This window comes from Perognathus longimembris, chromosome 11, assembly GCF_023159225.1.
Source record: "Perognathus longimembris pacificus isolate PPM17 chromosome 11, ASM2315922v1, whole genome shotgun sequence".
Lineage (NCBI taxonomy): Eukaryota > Metazoa > Chordata > Mammalia > Rodentia > Heteromyidae > Perognathus > Perognathus longimembris.
The window spans coordinates 43,710,572-43,735,707 of NC_063171.1; the positions used below are offsets into that span (position 1 = coordinate 43,710,572).

The 25,136-nt window shown below is 43.1% G+C and overlaps 1 protein-coding gene across 3 annotated transcripts in view; it reads right to left on the reverse strand.

Moving 5' to 3' along the window:
• Setdb1 (SET domain bifurcated histone lysine methyltransferase 1) overlaps window positions 1-23,216 on the reverse strand; it is a 37,114-nt gene extending 13,898 nt beyond the window's left edge. The window contains exons 1-15 of one of the 3 annotated variants that reach the window (XM_048357972.1): window positions 23,003-23,214; window positions 21,227-21,495; window positions 19,960-20,111; window positions 17,112-17,146; window positions 15,922-16,021; window positions 15,413-15,538; window positions 15,050-15,251; window positions 13,967-14,040; window positions 11,475-11,665; window positions 10,496-10,625; window positions 9,648-9,825; window positions 9,403-9,558; window positions 8,792-8,860; window positions 7,876-8,508; window positions 7,297-7,413 (exon numbers count right to left, since the gene is read on the reverse strand). In XM_048357972.1, coding sequence (XP_048213929.1) covers window positions 7,297-7,413; window positions 7,876-8,508; window positions 8,792-8,860; window positions 9,403-9,558; window positions 9,648-9,825; window positions 10,496-10,625; window positions 11,475-11,665; window positions 13,967-14,040; window positions 15,050-15,251; window positions 15,413-15,538; window positions 15,922-16,021; window positions 17,112-17,146; window positions 19,960-20,111; window positions 21,227-21,495; window positions 23,003-23,200 — 2,630 coding nt within the window. In that variant the 5' untranslated portion in view covers window positions 23,201-23,214. Of the gene's footprint in view, window positions 1-7,296; window positions 7,414-7,875; window positions 8,509-8,791; window positions 8,861-9,402; window positions 9,562-9,647; window positions 9,826-10,440; window positions 10,626-11,474; window positions 11,666-13,966; window positions 14,041-15,049; window positions 15,252-15,412; window positions 15,539-15,921; window positions 16,022-17,111; window positions 17,147-19,959; window positions 20,112-21,226; window positions 21,496-23,002 lie in introns of all 3 variants that reach the window. The other 2 variants (XM_048357971.1, XM_048357973.1) reach the window with 2 other exon arrangements.
• Between the last annotated feature and the right edge of the window lie 1,920 nt (window positions 23,217-25,136).

Genomic DNA, 25,136 nt, shown 5'->3' on the forward strand with positions numbered 1-25,136 from the left:
AGGCAGAAAAGTCCATGAGACTCTTATCTCTAATTAACCACCAGAAAACCAGAAGTGGGACTGTGGCTCAAAGTAGTAGAGCACTAGCCTTGAGCAAAACAGCTTGAGTCAAAACACTCATGCACCCAGGCCCTGAGTGCACGCCCCATGAACGACAAAAGAAAAGAAGATATAGTGATACAGTGAGTAAATGCCAGAATGCCCACCATCTAGATAGAGGAAAGCTAAGCAAATGTTGTGAATACAGACTGCAGAAGTACTAATACAAGGACCATGCCAATTCATAAAAGTATAAAATACAGCTGATAAAAGAAGTCAACAGAGCTGGGAATGTGGTTTAGTGGTAGAGTGCTTGCCTAGCATGCATAAAGCCCTGGGATCGATTCCTCAGTACCACATAAACAGAAAAAGCCAGAAGTAGCACTGTGGCTCAAGTGGTAGAGAGCTGGCCTTGAGCAAAAAGAAGCCAGAGACAATGCTCAGGCCCTGAGTCCAAGAGCCAGAACTGGCGGGGGGGGGAGCCAACATTAGATACTGACAGGAAATAAGGGAAGGGAGTATGTTCATGGAATTTTAAAAAAATATAAAGCCAATTTTTATTCAGGAAACATTGAAACAGCAAGAGTTGTGCACATTTCTAGAAATACAAATAATGAAAAAGGTCATAATGGCTAGCTTCAACAATCTCATTTTTTTTTTTTTTGCCGATCCAGGATTTGAACTCAGGTCCTGGGCACTGTTGTTCCTGAGCTTCTTTTGCTCAAGGCTAGCACTCTACCACTTAAGCCACAGCACCACTTCTGGCTTTTTGTTTATGTGGTACTGAGGAATTGAGCTCAGGGCTTCATGCATGCTAGGCAAGCACTCTACCACTAAGCCACATTCTTAGACCCTCATAACTTACTTTTTTTTTTTTTTTTTTTTTTTGGCCAGTCCTGGGCCTTGGACTCAGGGCCTGAGCACTGTCCCTGGCTTCTTCCCGCTCAAGGCTAGCACTCTGCCACTTGAGCCACAGCGCCGCTTCTGGCCGGTTTCTGTATATGTGGTGCTGGGGAATCGAACCTAGGGCCTCGTGTATCCGAGGCAGGCACTCTTGCCACTAGGCTATATCCCCAGCCCCCCTCATAACTTACTTTTAAAATAAACTATAAAGTTAGCCAGAGCCAGGTTCTCATAAATAGCATTGTTAAGGGAAGGTAATAGTTTTAAGGAGAAAATAATTTAATGATGCTCTATTTGCTTGGTTCACTATTAGTATTTTACTTATTATCATGGTATATAAATTTAAGGGGGGCATTTACTTTTGTAAAGGTAACAGTACCATTAGCTGGTGGTTGTTAATTAACCATATCCCTCTGGATGAAGAATAAACAGCAGCTTCTACTTAGCTAGCCTATAATATAATCCTATAAATGCCCATATCCTATAATGCCTATAAATAATCCTACCAATTTGGGAGGCTTAGAATAGGAGGCTATGGGGCTGGGGATATGGCCTAGTGGCAAGACTGCTGGCCTCGTTCGTATACATGAGGCCCTGGGTTCAGTTCCCCAGCACCACATATACAGAAAATGGCCAGAAGTGGCGCTGTGGCTCAAGTGGCAGAGTGCTAGCCTTGAGCAAAAAGAAGCCAGGGACAGTGCTCAGGCCCTGAGTCCAAGCCCCAGGACTGGCCAAAAAAAATAAAAAAATAGGAGGCTATGGTTCAAGGCCAACCCAGGCAGAAAAGCTCATGAAACCTGGAATGCAGTGGTGTCTGTTATTTTAGTTCTGACAGGAAGCCAAACATAGGTGGATTGTGTCCAGTTGTATACCTGGGACACAAAATGAGACCCTATCAGCAGAAGCAGGGCTACAGTCCTTGGCTCAACAGTAAGCATCTGCTTAGCAAGTACAACACCCTGAGTTCAAACCCCAGTACTATTCCCTTCAAATATACATGTATATATACATATTAATTCATACAGATACACATATACTGCCTGGCATGTAAATATTTTACATGCTTTTTTTTTTTCTGCCAGTTCTGGCTTGAACTCAGGGCCTGGGCACTGTTCCTGAGCTTCTTTTGCTCAAGGCTAGTGCTCTATCACTTGAGCCACCACACCACTTCCGGCTTTTTCTATTTATGTGGTACTGAGGAATGAATGGAACACATATAACTCAATGGATTTCCACAAACTGAATGTACTGCAAAATAAGCATCAGATCAGGAAACAACTTTGTTTCCTACTGGAACATGGAACAGAATGCTGCTTGTGTTTTTTTATCCTTTATTCAGAGCCCACAAAACAGGATTAACTTGGAAGGCAGAGGGACCGAATTAGAACTCAGGTCCAACACCACCACATAAAACCTTTATAGAATGGCTACACTGAGTCATTTATCTCTCAAAATCTGTTTCAGTGGCTAGTATAACTAGCCATTCTATTAAGTTAGCTGCCACTGATGCAATGGTACATAGACTGACAAGAAAGAAGAAAAGACTTAGACCCCTAGTTCTCATATAGCTTACATTGTTTTGTTTTCTTGTGCCAGTCCTGGGGCTTAAACTTAGGGGTTGGGTGCTGTTCAACTTTCTTGCTCAAGGCTAGTGCTTTACTACTAAAGGCCTAGATCCACTTCTGGCTTTTTTAGTGACTAACTGGAGCTAAGAGTCTGCCTGGGCTGGTTTTGAACTGCAACTTACATTCCAATGGGAAAACCAAAACTAAGTCAATGAATAAAAATTGTTATAAAGCTGGGAATGGGCTTAGGGGTAGATTGCTTGTCTAGCAGCCACGAAGCCTTGGGTTCGATTCCTCAGCACCACATAAACAGAAAAAGCCAGAAGTGGTGCTGTGGCTCAAGAGGTAGAGCGCTAGCCTTGAGCAAAAAGAAGCCAGGGACAGTGCTCAGGCCCTGAGTCCAAGCCCTAAGACTGGCAAAAAAAAAAAAAAAAAAAAAAAAAGAAAAATTGTCACAAAGAATACAAACATGGGGGCTGGGAATGTGGCCTCGTGGTAGAGTGCTCGCCTCGTATATATGAATCCCTAGGTTCGATTCCTCAGCACCACATATATAGAAAAAGCTGGAAGTGGCGCTATGGCTCAACTGGTAGGTAGAGTGCTAGCCTTGATCAAAAAAGAAGCCAGGGACAGTGCTGATGGGCTGGCAACAAACAAACAACAAAAGAATACAAACATGGTGCTCAATGAGAGAATTAAGAGTAAAAATGGCCTTTTAGACTGACATGGACACGGGCTGAGGATATGGCCTAGTGGCAAGAATGCTTGCCTCCTAGACTGACATGGACAGTCTTTTTGTTGCTTGTTTCCATTTTCTGGAATTCATTTCAATTAGTATTTTACATGATCAAAGGCACAGAACTTTTGTGATCCTCCCCTAAGACTATTGTTTTGTCTCAGTGTGTGAATGCCTAGAGTCCTGTTCGACATGGACAGTCTTTCTTTGTCAGTTGTGGGGCTTGAACTCGGTGCCTAGGTGCTGTCCCTAAGTTTTTCTGCTCAAGGTTAGCACTCTACCACTTTGAACCACTGCTCTACATCTGGTTTTCTTGTGGTAAATTGGAGGTAAGAGTCTCCCAGCCTTTTCTGCCCAGGCTGGCTTTCAGCTGCCATCCCCAGATTTCAGCCTCCTAAGTAGCTAGGATTACAGGCCTAAGCCACCAGCTCCCAGTTTTGGACAGTCTTGTTTATTTTTTATTTTTTTCCGGTCCTAGGGCTTGAACTCTGGGTCTGGATCTGTCCCCGAGCTGCTTTTGGGTCAAGGTTAGTGCTCTACCACTTGAACACCATGCCACTTCTGGCTTTTTCTGAGTAGTTTATTGGAGAGAGGCGTCTCCAAAATTTCCTGCCTCAACTGGCTTTGAACCATAATCCTCAGGTCTCAGCCTCCTGAGTAGCTAGGATTGTAGGTGTGAACCACTGGTGCCTGGGCAGTCTAAGGAATGAAGATTGAAGCTGCAAGCTCAGTGTAAAAGAAGATATCACATAAAGAACAGTGTAGGGGGCTATGAATCTCAGTGGTATACAGTGCTTGCCTAGCATGCACAAAACCCTGGATTCGATTCCTTAGTACTGCATCAACAGCAAAAAGCCAGAAGTGGTGCTGTGGCTCAAGTGGTAGATCGCTAGTCTTGAGTGAAAAGAAGCTCAGAGAGTGCTTAGGCACTGAGTTTAAGCCAGAACTGGCGAGAAGAAAAAAAAAAAAAAGAACAGTATAGGATGCCAAGAAGGTACAGTATATATATACAAAGGCCTCAGAGGCAGCCTGGAAAACATATGGTGAAAGAAATTCAGGAAGTAAATTTAAGCATAATTGGAAGAACTTTGGAGGAAGAGATAATGAGCCAGAGAGTACAGTGTTTTAAAACCCAAGGCTAAGGGCTAGGCTAAACTTCAAATGCAGTGGGAAGCTAATAATAGGTTAGCTGGGAAGTAATACATACGTATTATTTGTGGTTACTCAAAATATTTTTGCCAGGCATGGGGAACACACCTGTAATCCTAATACTTAGGAGGCTAAGGGAGAAGGATATCAAATTGAATTCTAGCATGGACTACACAGTGAGTTCTAGGCCAACCTGGACTATTCATGTGAGATCCTATATCCAAAAAAATCATACTCCTAGCCATTTTTGCTCATTTTATTTTTCAGATTGGGTCTTGAGTTTTTGCCACAGGCTAGTCTCAGGCTTTCTATCTTATTATCTCCACTTCCTGAAGAGGTTGGATTATAGACATAAACCTCTACGCCCAGTCTGACATTTTTTCTAGGGGGGTTGGGTGCTATCCCTGAGCTTTTGTGCTCAAGGCTAGCCCTCTACTGCTTAAACCACAGCTCTACATGTGGCTTTTTTTGTAGTTTAGTGGAGGTAAGAGTCTCACTGATTTTCCTGCGTGGGCTGGCTGTGAACCATGATCCTCAGATGTCAGCCTCCCGAGTAGCTAGGATTACAGGTATGAGCCACGGGCACACAGCTGTTTCTTATTGGTCTTTTATTTATTATGCTAAAACTTTTAAGTAATGCCTTTTTTTTTTCTTTTTGACATAAATCTGGGCCTCACACATGCCAGGCAAGCTCTCAATCACTGAACCCCATGCCCCAGTACATATAAGCCTTGGAGTTTGGAGACAGATTCTTCAATTAGAAGAAATCTTACATTACCTCATTGGTACTTTTTTCTTTTCCTCTTCTGTTATGTCATCTTGAGCATTGGGTTTATCAGTTCACATATACCAGTTTAACGTGTTATACTCCACTCTCTCATCATCCTCTTCTTTCCCTAACCTATTTTTCTCATTCTCACATGCTACCTCTACCTGTACATGCTGGGACAACCAGGATTTATTCCCAGGCCTCTTCTCCATGATCAGTGTTCTCTACAGAATAGATAAAATTCATTCAAACCTAATTATCATGCCTCTCTTGCTGATTCCCAGGCTTCTAGGTCAAGCTCTTATGCTTTGCTCCAGAAATCTTACTACCTTCTTGATGTATGCACTTAGGTTACATAATAGACATCTCAAATTTAACATGAGTCTCCCCACTTGTGCTATGTACACACTAAGCCTGCCCTCTACTACTGAGCAACATTAGCCCTACCCTCTTTTAGTCTTCTAAATAATGCCTTTTTTTTTTTTTTTTGCCTGTCCTGGGGCATAAACTCAGAGCCTTGTGCATTCACTCAGCTTGTTCGCTTATGTCTGGCACTCTAAAACTTGAGCCCCCTCTCTGGCTTGTATTTTTGCTGGTTTTTTGAAGATGGAGTTTCTTAGACTTTTCTGCCCAGATAGGCTTCTAATCTCAGTTCTCAGATCTCAGCCTCTTGAATAGCTAATATTACAGGCATGAGTCACCAGTGCTTGGCTCAAACTGTGCTTTAAGCTAGGCACCAGTGGCTCACACCTGTTTTTTTTTTTTTTTTTGGCCAGTCCTGGGCCTTGGACTCAGGGCCTGAGCACTGTCCCTGGCTTCTTCCCGCTCAAGGCTAGCACTCTGCCACTTGAGCCACAGCGCCGCTTCTGGCCGTTTTCTGTATATGTGGTGCTGGGGAATCGAACCTAGGGCCTCGTGTATCCAAGGCAGGCACTCTTGCCACTAGGCCATATCCCCAGCCCAGTGGCTCACACCTGTAATCCTAGTTACTTCAGAAGCTGGTAGGTAGAGAATCATAATGTGAAGTCAGCCTAGGTAGAAAAATCTGTGAGACACCATCTCCAAAATAACCAGAAAAATGCTGGACTAGAGGCTTGGTTCATGTAATAATGCACCAGCCAAACAAGCCTGAGTTCAAACTCTAAAATGGCAAGGGGGGGGGTTTGGGGGGGTTTCCAATAAACACAAAGCTACTTTAGCTGCTGTAAGATCTATATGCTACAAAGAAGCTAGAGTTTTAAACAAGTATCTATAAGTAACCACTTCCCATCACCCCTAGGTGATCAGTCTAGGTTACAAAACCCTGTTATAGTTCATTCTTTGCCTGCTTCTCCTCTCTGGAAAATAAATCACTTGCTACCATAAATCAATAAATCATAATCAGAACATTCACATAGCTGTTAAAATTAACCTTAACCTTTTTCTCAAACAAAAAAATTACCATACATTCCTTTTGAGACAGTATCTTTGTATCAAACTTGCTACCAGAGCTCAGGCTGGGGGTTAAACTAGGGAGTCTTCCTGCCTCTACCTTCCAAATGCTGAAATTACAGGCACATCCCACGACAGATAATCTAATCTTTAGATTTTTTTTTTTTTTGCCAGTCCCAGGGCTTGAACTCAGGGCCTGAGCACTGTCCCTGCTTCTTTTTGCTCAAGGCTAGCACTCTACCACTTGAGCCACAAAGCCACTTCTTGCTTGTTCTACATGTGGTACTGAGGAATCGAACCCAGGGCTTCATGTATACAAGGCAAGCACTTTTACCACTAGGCCATATTCCCAACCTCCTAATCTTTAGATTTTACTTTTTGTTTTGTCGGTTGTAGGGTTTGAACTCAGGGCCTGGGTACTGTCCCTGGGCCTCTGTGCTCAAGGCTAGCACCCTACCACTTGAGCCACAGTGCCACTTCTGTTTTTTGAGTGGTTAACTGGAGATAGGAGTCTTCTGGGGACTTTCCTGCCCTGGCTAGCTCAAACTAGATCCTCAGATCTCAGTCTCCTGAATAGGATTATATGTGTGAGCCACCAGTGCCTGGCATCTTGCCAGGAACATGTTCCAAGACAAGAACACAGTCCAAAAACAATTATCATATTCTCCAGCCTCTGAGATGTCCTAATTGCACTGAGTACTTACCCTGTGGGCAGACATTCTTCTAGTCTCTTGTACTGGTAGCCAGAGTTAGGGTTGATTTGGCCCCCTGGCGTACATGCTGTAGCCTGGATAGTTAGTTGATGGCAGGCACATTTGGACCTGTAGAAGATATAAAGACATGACAGTTAAGAGTTGAGAATTTTTTGGAGACTAGAACTAATAAAAGGATGGGAACAAAATAGTATTTTTTTCCATTTTTTTGTGTAAATAAGAAAGAGAAAGAACAAGAGAATAAGAAGATAGAATGAGACAAAAGTGGAACTGAAAACATGACGAACAGAAGCTGAGAAAAGAGTAAGGCATAGGTGCCAAGTAAAGGGAGATTCAGAGAGACAACACAAGACGCAGGAACCTGGGGTTACTCAGTGGGGCCACATCAGACTTTGGCCTCCCTACCTCATTATTTTCATGAAAGCCTTAAGGCAGGAGTTCCAGCTGAGGGAGGAGGTAAAGTGAGATGGGGAAAACAGTATAGATATAAGGCAAAGGAAGAGGTGAAAAGAAAAAACAATCATAATAAAGTTGGAGGCAGGGGCAGCAATACTTCCTCCCCCAACTCACTTGTCCCGACACCCATCCTTGCAGTCACAGCCAACCAGAAATTCAGGGCCTGTGTTAATGAAAACACCCTTGCCAGGGATTCGCTCTTTGCTGTAGGCCACCTGGGGTGGGGGCGTTGTGTCAATCTCATTAACACAGGACAGGGGAACATCTTCTTTGCCATAGGTGATATCCAAAATATAGTAAAAAGGTTTATAGGGTTGAAACTTTCTGTCCACAAGAACATATGGATCCAAACAAAACATCTCCAGGAAAAGAAAGTCACAGCCAGTTTCAAATAGGTAGCGTTCGATCTCCTGCATTGTCCGTAGGCAGAGGCCACAGGGTGTCTTGTAGATTACATGAAAGCCCATCTTGCGGTTGACTCGGCGTCGAGCAGTCATCCTCCGGAAGTCATACAGTAGTGGGACCAACAGAGGGTTCTTGCCGCGGTACTGCTCATTCCTCATAGGTCTGATCCGAGACAGACAAGTAAAGCTACAAACATGAGGTAAGTAGAAAAGCTTCTCCATTGGGGCACGGTAGGAGGGTTCTGCAGGGGCACGCTCAAGCATGCCATGGAAGGCTGGTGGGGCTGGAGGCCCAGGAGGAGCTGGGGGTGCTGGAGCAGAGGTTGTTGAGACTATTGGTAATCTGCAAATAAAAAAAAGTAATCACATCAGAAGGTAATAGGACCTCTTTGTTGCATAATAATCGTTCTAGGTAACTAAGACATTTCCCTCATATTTCATACAGAAAAGATGTTTTTGTTTTGATTTAGTCCCACTATATAGCCAGGGTTGGCCTCGATTTGCTATCCTCTTTTTCTTTGCATCCCAAGTGCTGGGATTACATGTGTACCACCACACACAACTAAAGATTAATGAAGAAAACTAGATTGCCTTACCAAAGCTAGCTAATGAAAATTCTCACTTACTCATCACTGGCTGGAAGCAACTGAGGAGCTGAAAGTGCTGGTGCCGAGGTTGTTGAGCCCAAAGGTGATCTGCAAATAAAATGCAAGCTATAACCTCCCTATTTCAATAGTATACTTTCCCCTAAAACTCATTTACTTATGAATCATGAAAGCAGGGTCCAGTCTTCTATTTTTTGGTTTTCTGTGTGTCCTGTATACATGCGTCCTTACTAACTCCTAGGATTCAAAGAAATAGATGGTAGTATATCCTTTCTACTGAAGCAATGCTAGCACTTTGTTCAATGAAAGTTTTGAAAAATTATTTTCTAGCAATATGGCATTTCTAAGTATCCAGAGTTTCTAATTCAGAAGGGTCTAAAATTAAAAGTTCCTGGGCTGGGATGTAGCTCAGTGGCAAAGCACTTGCCTAGCAAGTGCAATGTCCTGGGTTCAATCCCCAGTGACAAAAAAATAAATTAAAAAGATAAAGTTAAAACTTCCTTTTAAAGCCCACATTTCTGTCCTAATTTCAAAGTAAAGCCCATTGGAGGCGTGGCACTTTCCCTACACAGTGATCATGTAGGCCACATTGCCAACCTGCCTACATAGATGGAGCCTGACATTTTTCTCACCTGTATGTCTGGTTAATCCCAGGTTTCCCACCAGAGGCATTTTCACTGTGTGGAGGGGATGTAGGAGAGGAATGACCAGAGCCCACAGATCCTGGTCGACATGATGTGCTCTTTTTGGCTACCTGCTTCCGTGACTGAGCAAGCTGGCTTTCCAAGCTTCTAGGAGATTTGAGATGAAATCGTATAATAAAGAGTGTAGAAAATATATGGAAAAAAGTGAAGAAGAAACAACGAACAGCACTCACTCATTGTCACCTGCTTGGGGGGACAGAGGTGGAACCGCAGGTGGAGCAGGTGGCACAGATGGAACTGGTGGAACAGATGGAGCAATGGGCTGTGGAGGCTCCATTGGCTTGAACTGGGTTCCAGTACTAGTCAGATCCTGAGTGTATTGGACAACAGGACCTTTGCTCCTCACAGCACCTATATAAAAAGGAAACTAATCACTGAGAAGATGACATCTTGCCAGTATTCATTTTGATCCTCAACTTGCATGAGCCACCAGCACCTGGCTTTGGTGCATATTTGAGAAATGTATTCTGTTTGTTTTGTTTTTTACTAGTCCTGGGGCTTGAACTCAGGGCCTGAGCACTGCCCCTGGCTTGTTTTTGCTCAAGGCTAGCACTCTACCACTTGAGCCACAGCGCCACTTCCGGCCTTTTTCTATATATGTGGTGCTGAGGAATTGAACCCAGGGCTTCATATATATGAGGTGAGCACTTTACCACTAGGCCACATTCCCTGCCCAAGAAATGTACTCTTTGGTAACTAATGTTGGTGAGAAAAATCAACCATAAATGGTAACAGACGTAATAAGAACCAAAAAAAGCAGTCTAAGCTTAAAGAAACAACCTGATCACTGATAACACAGAGAGCAGATAATTTTCATGTAGGTAACAGAAGTTATCAGCTGTTCCACATTTTTCTGTGTCTGTTTAAAATGAGCCAAAGTCACAGAACATGGGGCCAGAACCGCAAGTCCATCACCATTACAAGAAACAACTTGCAGTAAACAAAGCATAGACATTATACAGAAACCCCTTCACTGGTGTGCCGTATTTCTTCCCTCCTCCAGGTGCCTTTCAGGACATACCCATATTTGGACGTGTCCTGAGCTGTCCCCCTTGCTTTTTCTCCAGTGCAGAGGCTGAAGATGTTTTCATGCTAAACATGGGTTCTAGTCGTGTAGAGCCTCGATAGATCCACTCACATCTTTTATCATCCTGGTGACACGCAGATAAAGAGAATCAAGAGAAATGAACCAAGGTTAGAGTTTCTCTTGTCACTTGTGGAGAATATATGTACTAGCCTTGAGTGAAAACACTAAGGGATAGTGCCTATGCCGAGTTGAAACCCCACTACCATACCCACTTAAAAAAAACTATAATGAAAATCATAAGTCTTAGGAACAAAGACTTATAACATTAAGAAGAATATAATTCTAAGAGAGTAGAGAGAAGAAAGAAGAGGATGGGTACAAAAGATCTAAAAGTTAAACTGAGCCTTGAAATGTCACCAAGACCTCAAATTCCTTGATCCCTCTTCTTCATCCCACTATACTTCTAAAACTGTAACCCTGGAAAAATAGAACTGGCTTCCTAATAAAACAGCAGTGTAGATGAAAAAAAAAAAAAAAAAAAAAAGAACTGGCTTCCTCTCTACATCTCCACGTAATGTATATATTCATAGAAGGAAGGAAGAAATCAAAAGCTGGCTTCCTCTCTACATCTCCACATAATGTATATATTCATAGAGGAAAAAAAGAAATCAAAAGCATGCAGTAGGCTTAGATATAGATCAGTGGCAAAGTGATTGCCTAACAAGTGTAGTAATGCCCTAGGTTTGAGCACCAGTACCAAAAAGACAAAAACCAAAAGAAGCTCAGGGACAGTGCCAGGCTCTGAGTTCAAGCTCCAGGACTGGTGGGAAAAAAACCAAAATGAGAACAAAAAAAATAAAGGAAGGCTATAAACAGTTATGAAATCATCCTAACTACTGCCTCTTATGCCTGCCCCCCCAAATGCACCCAATCCCCAACTTAACCTTCCCAAAATTCTATGGAGGAACAGTACCAGGAAGAGGATCTTGACTAGGCTGCCATCTACTTCCTCAACTCGGGACTTCCACCATGTCCCTTCCCATTCAGTCTTGATAAGCTGGCCGCTCTTGAGCAGCACCATGGGACGGTTGGGGTAGGCAGTGATATATTCCTCTATGAAGTCTCGGCAGGAAATGTCTTCTATGTCCTCCCAAGTCTTTTTCACTGTCCCAAGGAAGAGATAAAGCTGAGAGAGGGCAGGTAGGACATGTCCTGATAGAGGAAAATGGTTGACAAGGAGGTAGCACAAATTTTTGTATTTTTCAAGTTGAAAGAGGAAAAAATAAGTGAACACTCATAACTCCAAGGGAAACAAAACCCAAATCATCTAAGTACTGAACATAATGCATAAATGCACATGCACATCAAGTAAATACTAAATTAGAAAATATGCCAATAGGGGCTGGGGATATGGCCTAGTGGCAAGAGTGCCTGCCTCATATACATGAGGCCCTGGATTCGATTCCCCAGCACCACATATACAAAAAATGGCCAGAAGTGGCGCTGTGGCTCAAGTGGCAGAGTGCTAGCCTTGAGCAAAAAGAAGCCAGGGACAGTGCTCAGGCCCTGAGTCCAAGCCCCAGGACTGGCCAAAAAAAAAACAGAAACAAAGAAAATATGCCAATATAAGTGATACTCATTTCATGTAAATGGAAATGGGGAGGGGGCAGTAATGGGCTTAAAATCAGAACCTTGAGCTCTTCTCACTCAGGTGTTCTATCACTTGAGCCATGACTCCAGTTGTACATTTTGTTTTGCCAGTCTTGGGGCTTGAACTCAGGGACTGGGCACTGTCCTGGCTTCCTTTTTGCTCAAGGCTAGTATTCTACCACTTGAGCCACAGAACCATTTCCGGCCTTTTCTGTATATATGGTGCTGAGGAATCAAACCCAGGCCTTCATGCATGCTAGGCAAGCACTCTACCACTAAGCCACATTCTCAGTCCCCAGTTGTACATTTTTTGGGGTGCCAGTTCTGGGGCTTAAACTCAGGGCCTGAGAGCTGTCCCTAAGCTTATTTTGCTCAAGACTAGCACTCTACCACTTGAGCCACAGCTTTTCTTCACAACTTTTTTTGGTGCTTAATTGGACTTAAGAGTCTCACAGACTTTCCTGCCCAGGCTGGCTTTGCAATGCAATCCTCAGATCTGAGTAGCTAGGATTATAAACAAGAGCTATTTAGTGCCTAGCTTAATATATATATATATATATATATGGGCTGGGAGCGTGGCTTAGTGGTACAGTGCTTGCCTACCATGCATGAAGCCTTGGGTTCCATTCCTCAGTACCACATAAACAAAAAAAGCCAGAAGTGGTGCTGTAGTTCAAGTGGTAGAGTGCTAGCCTTGAGCAAAAAGCAGCTCAGGAACAGTGCCCAGGCCGAGTTTAACCCCCAGGACTGGTAAAAAACAAACAAAATAAGTAAATAAATAATCACATATGTAATCATAAATAAATATACTTGTTATATGGACACACAGAAGTACTAGTTGATTATTCTGCAATTAAATACAACTGCTGCTGGGCATGGTGGTGGACATCTGTGATCCCAGTTCATGGGAAGGTATAGGAAGATTGACAAAACCAAAAACCTAGTGGGACTATATCTCAAAAAACAAGCTGGATGTGGTGGTACTTGCCTGTAATCAGCTACTGTCCAGGTGGATATAGAAGGATCTTGGTCCAAGACTGGCCCAAACAAAGTGCAAGACCCTATCTGAAAACTAAAAAGTAAGAGCTAGGGACATGGTTCAAGTGGCAGTGTACTTGCCTAGCAAGTGCAAGACTGAATTCAAATACCATTACTGCCACAACAAACAACAACAACAACAACAAAAAGTTACTTCTGTAGGAGTATGCTATCAAGCAAACAATAAATTCAGAGGTCAGGGGCTGGGAACATGGCCTAGTGGCAACAGTGCTTGACTCGTATGCATGAAGCCCTGGGTTTGATTCCCTAGCACCATGTATATAGAAAATGGCCAGAAGTGGCACTGTGCCTCAAGTGGCAGAGTGCTAGCCTTGAGCAAAGAGAAGAGAAGCCAGGGACAGTGCTCAGGCCCTGAGTCCAAGGCCCAGGACTGGCAAAAAAAATAAATAATAATAATTCAGAAGTCACCATGAAGCCTCATCTAACACACTTTCTGCAGGAGGCAAACTACAGACTTACCCATGTTAAGGTGAAGTATGGGACTAAAAAAGAAGTGCCTTTTGAAATTTGAATCACTGAGAAAGGAAATCAAAACACAGCCCTAAAGATGAGCAGTCTACCTAAGTTCAATGATGATCTAGTGTTTTACTCTTCAATTACAAAGGCCTAGCCACAGAGTTAGCCAATAAAACTTGTATTTCCCAATTAACACTAACCAAACTTCAAGACTAGAAGGTTTTCCAACTGAACATCTCAAGAAATGCAATGATGAGAAAGAAAGTGAGAAATCTAAGGAAAGAATGGAAGGACACTTACATGGCCGGCAAATGGGATACAGTTCTGACTGTGTAACATAGGAAGCATAGCCATCATCAAAGAAAATGAGAAACCTGTAAGGGAAGAATAATGATTTTTTTTTAAATGTGGGGGTAAGGGCTGGGGATATGGCCTAATAGGTAGAGTGCTCGCCTCATATACATGAAGCTCTGGGTTCGATTCCTCAGCACCACATATATAGATAAAGCCAGAAGTGGCGCTGTGGCTCAAGTGGTAGAGTGCTAGCCTTGAGCAAAAAGAAGCCAGGGACAATGCTCAGGCCCTGAGTCCCCGCCCCAGGACTGGCAACAAAAACAAAACAAATAAACAAAAATGTGGGGGTATGTTTATATAACCTACAGAGATTATTTTATCTTAACTCCATTTCTCTGGGCCACAATAAAACATATTCCAGAGAAAATAAACCAGTTTTTCTCCACAGTCCAAAAATTAAAATTTTATGCTGGGCACCAGTGCTTATGATCCTAGTTACTCAGGAGACTGACACCTGAGGATGGCAGTTCGAAGTCAGCCCAGGGAGGAAAGTCAGTAGAACACTCTCTCTCTCTAATTAATCACCAAAAAAAAAAAAAAAAGCTAGAAGTGGATAGAAGTGGAACTATAGATCAAATGGTAGAGTGCTGACCTTGAGCAAAAAAAATCTCAGGAATAGCCCCAGGCCCTGAGTTCAAGCCCCGGGACTGGCATCAAAATAAAGAATTTTCCTTAGGTAACCAATATAGCCCACTTTTTAAAAGCCATTTATTTTTCCTTCTCTATTTCATTCTTTTGGTGCCAATTTGTTTCCATTTCATTTCTCCCTTCTATGTGAACTCTATAGTCTCCTAATCATTACTCAATCTAGTTTACTCTAGTTTTCCATTAAGATTTCTCCTTAAGAATAAAGTAAAAGAAGATGAAATTGCCCTCATGACTTGTGGGGCAAGAAAGAAACCTATGCCGCTTATGCAGGATCCTGGCTCCTGAGGATTAAGAGCACAAAAGCTAATTGTAAAATCTCAACTAAGGCATGAACACAGCAGGCATTGTGTTTCTGGACTTTTCAATCTCCTGTACAGGTACCTGAGCTTGTTTTTGACGTTTGGTGTCTCAGCTACAATGCCAGCATAAAGCCAGACCTGATTCCCATCTTTGTACTTGGCTACCACACGACTGCCCACATATAGCTTGTCAGCAGGAGGGTGGTAATCATAGGCAATATGGTTCCCCGACAGCAGACTCTTTCCTTTGTTGTCAAATTTCACTTTGTATTTCTTCCCTGGCCCTAGGTTAAAAAAAAAAAGACAAATAAAAATTTTAAAGCAGTTTCCAACTAAGTCCTGAATTCTACATAAGATAAAAGAAAAGACTGTAAGGGAGAGAAACAATCAGCAATGGAGACTAACATGTCACCTTTTGTTAGTCCCTCCTCTAGCTTGAACATACCAACTGTCTGGATAGCAATAAGGGTGCCTTTGTGCCATGTCTTGGTCCTCTTCTTGCCCAAAATCCGCATACTGACTATCAGGTCACCATCTTTGCTCAGTTCCCCAGACATGGGACTCAAAGTTCCTACGGAGAGAAGCCAAGTTGTTCTAAAAAGTGACACCACAAATGGGCAGTTTGGTATCAAATAAAATGAGGTAACCTGTGACTGTTAGTCATTTTTGTTGAACTCTTGATAAAGAAAGAAATCTAAGATACAGATAACCATTTGTGCTAACAGGAAAAACATGAAAATCAGCACTAGCATGGTTGAACTTTAATTAAATTACTAAGGGCAATGAATATAGAATATCAGAATCAGCAAAGACAAACAGACAACAAGAAAAACAAATGTGGACACATAACCAATAGTGGTAAAAGAAATGACTACAGATAAAAAGGAATTTCATTATCATAAATTTCTGTGAGAATTCACCTCCCATCTATACCTAGTACTCCTGGACCCTAACCTTTATGCAGATCTTGGGAACTGCTCTTCTTGTTGACAGCATCCATGAACTTCTGGACATCTTGAGCTGATTTTCTTAAGGCAGCCATAGCTTCACGAAGCTGTAAGAATGTGAATAAGGAACACAAACTTAATAGGATGATTTAGAAATAACTCGAGAGAGCAAGAGGCAACAGCTCAGTGGCAGAGCACTTGCTGTTAATAGCAAAAAGCAGGGACTGGAGGTATGGCCAGCCTTAAGCAAAACAGCTAAGTAAGAACTCAAGACCCTGAGTTCAAGCCCTAATATTGGTACATGCATGCACGTAAGCACACACACACACACTCACACACACACACTCACACACACACACTCACACACACCCGCATGCACACGCCCGCGCACACACACACATACACACAGAGAACCTGAAAATAAGAAATTCCTTCTTTAAAAAGAAAAGGGAATCAAGTGTATTTGGAGGATGAGGTTACATTAACAAGGAAAAACTGCCCTATTTAAAAAGATTTTAAAAATAACTTTACAAAGCTTTTCTTGATTAACCCTCTCCTTGCTGAGCTGTTTTTTGTTTTGTTTTGTTTTGTTTTTGCCAGTCCTAGGGACTGAACTCCAGGCCTGAACACTGTCCCTGGCTTCTTTTTGCTCAGGGATAGCACTCTACCACTTAAGCCACAGTGCCACTTCTGGCTTTTTCCATATATGTGGTACTGAGGAATCAAACTCAGGGCTTCATGTATTCGAGGCAAGCACTCTACTATTGGGCCATATTCCCAGCCCCTGAGCTGTTGTACTTTACTGTCATAAAGTACTCAGTGTATCTTTTACCATTTTTTTTGGGGGGGGGGGCAGGCATGGGGATTGAACTCAGGGCTTAGGCACTGTTCCCTGAGCTTCTTTTTGCTCAAGGCTAGCACTCTAACTCTTGAGCCACAATGCCACTTCTGGCATTTTCTGTTCATGTGGTACTGAGGAATCAAACACAGGGCTTCATGCATGCTGGGTAAGCACTCTACCACTAAGCCACATTCCCAGTCCTTCTGAGTAGTTTATTGGAGGTAAGAGTCTCACAGACCGGGCTGACTTTGAACTGCGATCCTCAGATCTCAGCCTTCTGAGTTGCTAGGATTACAGGCATGAGCCACCAGTACCCAGGGTTAATTTTTTAACCTTCCTTATCCATCCCAACTCACCTTCTGGTCTTTGGGAGTTCTACTCCCAGCATCACCTATGGAAGAGAAGAATTCTAATGAGTGTAAGAGACTTGTATACAAAAATTTCCAAAAATTTAATAAACAGTGACTTAAAAGTAACAAAAACATTAATGGTAATAGCAGAAAACAAATTAAATAAAAACACACACATAAAGCCAGGTGCTGATGGCTCAAGCCTGTAATCCTAACTACTCAGGTAACTGAGATCTGAGAATTATAGTTTGAAAACAGCCTGGGCAGAAAAGTCTATCAGACTCTTACCTCCCAATTAATCACCAAAAAGTGGAGGAGGAGCTTGACTCAAGTGGTCCAGGGCTTGCCTTGAGCAAGAAAAGCTCAAGGACAAAGTCCAGGCCATGAGTTCAAGATCCAGGAGCAGCACTGAAAGAAGAAGGAAAAAACAACAACAAAAAAGAAGAACTATGGCTCAGCTGGCAGAGTGCTACCCTTGAGCAAAGAAACCTAGGGACAGGGCTGGGGATATAGCCTAGTGGCAAAAGCGTTTGCCTTGTATACATGAAGCCCTGGGTTCGATTCCCCAGCACCACATACACAGAAAATGGCCAGAAGTGGCGCTGTGACTCAAGTGGCAGAGTGCTAGCCTTGAGCAAAAAGTAGCCAGGGACAGTACTCAGGCCCTGAGTCCAAGGCCCAGGACTGGCAAAAAAAAGAAAGAAAGAAAGAAAGAAAGAAACCTAGGGACAGTGCCCAGGCCTTGAGTTCAAGCCCTAGGATTGACACAACAAGATAAGAAAAAACAAAACTCCAACAACATACATCTACAAAAGTACTGAAAGTGATTACCTGTGAAAAAGTACTGGTACACAATGGTCTACGGGATTTGGTGTTTTGGCCATGTATTTGAGTTTCTGTGGCAATACTTTAATGAATAAAAATAACAAGTGGCTAACAAATTAACAAAATATTTATTTGCAAACAGCACTGTACAAAAGAGCCAACCATGATGATAGAAATATCCCATATATCAACCCTATTCATTCCACTAACATTTGGCTACATGAAATGTTAAAGAGGCTGGGAATGTGGTTTAGTGGTTAGAGTGCTTACCTAGCATGCATGAAACCCCAGGTTTGATTCCACAGTACCACATAAACAGAAAAAGCCAAAAGTGGCGCTGTGGCTCAAGTGGTAGAGTGCTAGCCTTGAGCAAAAAGAGGCCAGGGGCAGTGCTCAGACCCTGAGTCCCAAGCCCCAGTACAAAAAAAAAAAAAATTTTTTTTAAAAATTGCGGTTAATGTAATTAAGGAAATCAAGCTTTAATTCATTTAATTAACAAACTGAGGTATAATTTACATTCCATAAAATCTGCCTTTTCAAAATATAGTTCAGTGGGGCTGGGAATATGGCCTAGTGGCAAGAGTGCTTGCCTCGTATACATGAGGCCCTGGGTTGGATTCCTCAGCACCACATATACAGAAAATGGCCAGAAGTGGCGCTGTGGCTCAAGTGGCAGAGTGCTAGCCTTGAGCAAAAAAGAAGCCAGGGACAGTGCTCAGGCCCTGAGTTCACAGTCTAGGACTGGCCAAAAAAAAAAAAAAAAATATATATATATATATATATATTTCAGTGACTTTAGTGCAGTCACTAGATTATGAAACCATTATCACTACCTACTGAGACTATTTTCATTGCCCCAAAAAGAAACTTTTTTTGCCTAATCCTGACACATAGAAATCTATTGTCTATCCCTATGAACTTGCTTATTCTAGACATTTCATATAAATAAAATAAAACCATATACTGTGTAATCCATACAAGGTCCATTTGTGTTGAATCAGTATTTTATTGCTTTTGCATGTGTGTACGTGTGTGCCAGAACTGCAACTTGAACTCAGGGCCTGGGTGCTGTCGCTTACAACTTTCTCTGTTCAAGGTTGTAGCTCTACCACTTGAGCCACAACTCAAGAGATAATAATTTCATGAACTTTTCCTGCCCAGGCTGCCTTCAAACCATGATGCTCAGATCTCAGCCTCCTGACTAGCTAGGATTACAGGTGTGAGCCACTGGTGCTGGCTCTTCATTGGTTGTTATGGCTAATAACTCCACTGTATGGATATATCATACTTTACCCATTCATACTTAATGGACATTTGGGTTCCTTTTGGATATTATGAATACTGCTGAAATAAACATATACATGCATATTACATGCATATATGTATATATACATTACTCAAGCAAGTGCTCTATCACTTGAGCTATGCTCATACCTTTTTCTTTCTTTCTTTTTTTTTTTGGTGGGGGGGAGGTCAGTCGTAGGGATTGTACTCAGGGCCTGGGCACTGTCCCTGAACTCTTTATGCTGAAGGCTAGTGCTCTACCACTTTGAACCAGAGCACCACTTTCTGTTTTCTGGGGGTTAGTTGGAAGTAGAGAGTCTCATGGACTTTTGTGCCTGGGCTGGCTTTGAAATATGATCCTCCTGAGTAGCTAGGATTATAGGCATGAGCCACCAGCACCAGGCTCAACCTTTTACTTTTGTTTTCTATTTATTTTTGTGCCAGTACTTGGGCTTGAACTCAGAACCTATGCTCTCCCTTCACTTTTTAGCTCAAGGCTGGCACTCTACCACTTGAGCCACACCTCCATTTATGTCTTTTTACTGGCTAATTGGAGATAAAAGAGTCTCATGAATTTATTTGGCTTCAAACCATAATCGTGAGATATTAGCCTCCTGCGTGGCTAGGATCACAGATATGGGCCACCAGCTCCTGGCCTGGTTTCTCCATTCTTTTTTCTTCTACCTGCTCATCTTTCAGTATTTGAACCTCAATCTTGAAACTTATCCAAGGCCTCATCTCTTACCTGAATCAATACTGAGGACATCATCATCTTCATCAGGAATCTCAATTATTTCTGTGGGCTGGGAAGATTCATCCTCAGAGCTACTGTCACGGTACTGGAGTCCCAGCTTAGAGTAAAAGTCCTTCACCAAAGACTCACAATTAGTCACTGCCCTGAGTAAGAACACATTTTGAAAAGGTCAAGATCAACAGAGGGTATTCTATAGAAGTATAGGAATTTGAACTTATATATATATATATATAAAATATAGACTATCCTTAACTTAAATAGATACTATACTTTTTCACTTTTATTTCATCATTTACATGGTTATTATTTGGTGGCTCATGCCTATAATCCTAGCTACTCAGGAATCTGAGATCTGAGGATTGCAGCTTAAAGCTAACCCAAGCAGGAAAAGTTTGAGACACTTATCTCTCATTATCTAGCAAAAAGAAAAGAAGCTGAGGGCTGGGGATATGGCCTAGTGGCAAGAGTGCTTGCCTAGTATACATGAGGCCCTGGGTTCAATTCCCCAGCACCACATATACAGAAAACGGCCAGAAGTGGCGCTGTGGCTCAAGTGGCAGATTGCTAGCCTTGAGCAAAAAGAAGCCAGGGACAGTGCTCAGGCCCTGAGTCCAAGCCCCAGGACTGGCCAAAAAAAAAAAAAAAGAAGCTGAAGTTGAGCTATGGCTCAAGTGGTAGAGCACAAGCTTTAAGGGAAAAAGATAAGGGACAGAGCCCAGAATCTACATTCAAGCCCCAGTACCAACAACATGTACAACAAAAAGATCTGTATTTCTTTTCTATTTTTTCCTTTGTCAGTCATGGGGTTTGAATTCTGGGCCTGGGTGCTGTCCCTAAGCTCTCAACTCAAGGCTAGCACTCTACCACTTGAGCCACAGTGCCATTCTTGTTTTCTGATGGTTAATTGGAGTATAAGAGTCTCAAAGACTTTACTGCCTGGGCTACCTTTGAACCATGATCCTCCAATCTCAGCCTCCTGAGTAGCTAGGATTCCAGGCCTGGCAAAACTTGTATCTTTTTATAATTGATCATAATTTAGTCTCAGAAAGGTAAAGAAATTAATATATGTTTCTATGTATAATATATACACATACTCACAAGTATACATATATACACATGCAGCACATATATAATTCACACATACATATAATTGTGAGAGGAAGAATAAGGTCCCACAAAACTGTACTTTGTAAAGTATAAAGTACTTGGCACATGCCATGAATAAAAATATCTGCCAAAAAACACATTTCTTCCTCACCTTGATGCATCATCAAAGAGCTGGTCAACATGAGCAACTTCAGTTTCTTTCTGTATTACCCATGTCTCCAACTCTGCTAGTTGCTTCTTGCGTTGCTGTACACAGTCCATCTTTTCAAGTTCTTCATCAATGAACTGCCGAAGTTCCTCCATAGAGATACCCAGCTCCTGAACCACTGCCTGCTGTAGCTCTGCAATCTCTTCAGATTCCATTGCAGCTGTTGCTGCACCCAAACCAATGCAGCCAGGGAGGGAGGACATGCTTTTGTCCTGTATGCAACAAGAAACTCAAATTATTTCAGACCGGACTGAATACATGGCTCAGTGGTAAAGTAAGCTTGCTTAACAAGCACAAGGCTGAGTTCACCCTTTCCCAACAAATAAACAAAAATAATAAAACTGCCTTGCAATCTCATTATAGCAAAAATCTCATTCTTGCCTGGAACTAGTGACTTAGGCTTGTTGTAATCTTAGCTACTCAGAAGGCTGAGATCTGAAGATTTAAGTTCAAAGCCAGCACAAGCCCCTACCTGGATCTCCAATTAACCACCAAAAAGTGAAATGACTCAAGTGGAAGAGTGCCAGATTGAAAAAAACCAAGGAAGAGCAGGAAGCATTGAATTCAAGGCCACCCCCCCCACCCCTTACTGGTGAAAGGAAGAGGGAGGACAGGAAGAGACTTATTGTTATTCAAATAGGTCTCTCTCCTCCAGAGAGAATTTGATACTGAGAATTTTTATGGCCTTCTCATCTTCTGAAGGACTGTCAAGCCTGATTACAACTTCACAAGGTTGAGAATACTGATTATATAAAGGAGCTACTGAAAATAATGTTTTAGGACACTGAAGAGAGCCAACCTACAAATGAAGATATTTCTGTGACCTAATGTGTCCCTGTGTAATAAAAGCTTTGTTTCTAGTTTGTATCTACTTCAGACAACCACATGCACGTAGGGATCGCTAATTCGGTGTTTTTTATTACTTGTTTTATTGCTTTGTTATGTGTTAATTTACTTTTTACAAGCTGACCAGGCTAGGAGTGTACAGACTCCATGACAAAGGCATGCATATCATTCATGAGGCCCTAGCTTCAATCCTCAGCCCTAAAATGATCTGAAATGATCGTCCATAGTTATTAAACACACAAAATTGGCAGCAAAAAGGGTTCTCCAAAGACAAAGGAAGCAAGCAATACGGAAATAAAATGTAGGTACCTAACACCCACAATAAAAAAAGGAAAGAAAGAAAAGAAGGCCGGGCATCAGTGGCTCCCTCCAGTAAATCCTATTCAGGAGACTGAAATCTAAGGATCAAGGCTATGTATGAAGCTAAGCCCAGGCAGAGAAAAGTCTGATCTCCAACAAAGTAACAACAAAAAAGCCAGAAGTGGAGCTGTGGCTCATGTAGCAGAGCGTTAGCCTTGAGCGCAAAAAGCTCAGGGACAGCTCCCGGTCCTTGAGTTCAGGCCGCCCCGGGACCTGCAGGGGGGAGGGAAAAAAAAAGTGCTTTTTTTTGCGCGAACGGCTAACGCAAGGCAGATAGCACACGTGTCCGAGACCCCACCGCGGAGCAGCAGGGTCACCGTCCCCCGGTCCGCACGCCGACCCCACGCACGCCACTCACCTAAGAGGTGCGGCTCCCCCCCCATTCCTCCGCAGGCCCGGCGCGAGCGTGGGCCCCGCCCCCGCGGCCCACTGCCTTTCCAGAATATCTGCCCATGCGAGCCGACCGCCTCCCGAAAACAAAACGCCTCCGAGAGGCTTCTGCTCTTTAAATACCTCGGTCAGAAGTACTCGCCTCTCCTCCCTGCTCCCAGCCTCGAATGGCTTGTTGTTCCTCTCCTCAGATCCTGGACTCTCCTGTTTAGGGGTCGGCCTCCGAGCAAAAACAACACCGGGCGAGAAAGGGAGCCAGGGGGAGGGGAAACAGCGTGAGGGAAGGGAAAGGAACCCAAGGAGATGGCCGGAAGCAAGCATTCAGCGCTCTTTTCCGGTCGCTGCGACGGTGGCCTGATGGGGTCAAATCCAAGCTCCGCGGTGCCCCAGGGAGGCTGCGCCGACCAGGGTGGCTGACTACGCATGCGTTAAAGCGGGGCCTTCCACCGCGCTCAAGGCTGGGAAAGTAGGCGTGGCCTTGGGTAAGCCACGCCCACACAGCTGGCCCCATTTACTGCGTGAATTCTTTGTTGGCGCTTTTTTTATTTTTTTTAATTGTGAAGGTGATGTACAGAGGGTTTACAGTTACATAAGTAATGAGTACATTTGTTTTTGAACAGTGTTAACTCCTCGATTTTCTCCTGCTTTCACCCCCCCCAATTCCCCTTGCTCTCCCTCCCCATCTTGAGTTTTGATTATGTCTCCACCCCTCATCCCCGCCCCGTCTCTTTTTGCTTGAGTTAGTACTTTTATGTAAGTCTTACAACTTATAATGGAAATCAAAGCATCTTGAGATGTGGGCTTAGAGTGCAGCTCAGTGGTAGAGTGCTTACTTAACATTGCGTTGCCTGCCCAGCACTGCCAACAACGAAACAACAAAAACCATATGAATATGTAATAAGAAAGATGTGAGCCGTGCACGGTTGTCATGCCTGTAAACCGAACTACCGGGAAGACATATTGGAAGGATCCAGGTGCCAGGCTAGCTTGGGCAAAGAGCCAGTAGAGTACCCATCTCAACCAAGAAAACACTGGACACAGCCAGAAGCATAGGTAGGAAAATCCAATCCTGAAACCTGCCCTGGGCAAAAACAGGAGACCCAATTTAACAAATATAGCCGGGCGGGGCTAGGAATGTGGCTTAGTGATAAAGAGTGCTTGCCTAGCATGCATGAAGCCCTGGGTTTGATTCCTCAGTACCACATAAACAGAAAAGGCCAGAAGTGGCGCTGTGGCTCAAGTGGTAGAGTGCTAGCTTTGAGCAAAAGAAGCTCAGTGCTCAGGTCCTAAGTCCAAGCCCCTGTACTGGCAATATATATGGCAACGGTGGCTCATGCCTGTAATCCTAGCTACTCAGGAGGCTGAGATGTGAGGATCACAGTTCAAAGCCAGCCCGGGCAGGAAAGTCTGTGAGACTCTTAGCTCCAATTAACCACCAGGAAACCGGAAGCGGCACTGTGGCTCCAGTGGTAGAGCACTAGCTTTTAGCTGAAGGAGCTCAGGGACAATGCACAGGCCCAGAGTTCAAGCCCCATGATGGACAAGAAAGAAAGGAAGAAAGACAGAAAGAAAAGAAAGACCTCAGACACAGTGCCCAACTGAGTTCAAACCCATTACTAACAACAACAACAAAAAAAAAACCAAACACCTAGTACTTCCAAAACAGAAAAATGTAATAATATCACCTTGGGTAATATCTTCTCCAGTACCATTACTTACTATTCTACTCCTTTGAAATAAAACAACTTAGTGCTATACACTTGTATTATTCTTTTTTGTGTGCTTATGCCATTATTGGGGCTAAGATGATATGGGCCAGACCCCATCTCCCTACTTCACTACTTCTAGCCTTGCCTTTTGCTGGTTTAAGTGGAGGTAAAGGTCTCAGAGACTATCCTCACAGGGTTGGAAGTGGAGTTGTGGCTCAAGTGGTAGAATGCTAGCATTGAGCAGAAAAGCTTGGACAGAGCCTAGGCCCTGAGTTCAAGCCCCACAACCAACAACAAAAAAAAATTAAATTAAGATTTGAGGAACTGGCACCAGTGGCTCACACCTGTGATCTTAGCTACTCTGGAGACTGAGGACTGAGTATGGAGATCTGAGTATTGTGGTTCAAAGCCAGCCCAAGCAGGAAAGGCAGTGAGACTCTTATTTCCAATTAACCACCAGAAAACAGGAAGTGATGCTGTGGCTCAAGTGGTAGATCTGCCAGCCCTGAGCTAAAGAGCTCAGGGACAGTGCCCAGGCCAGTTCAAGC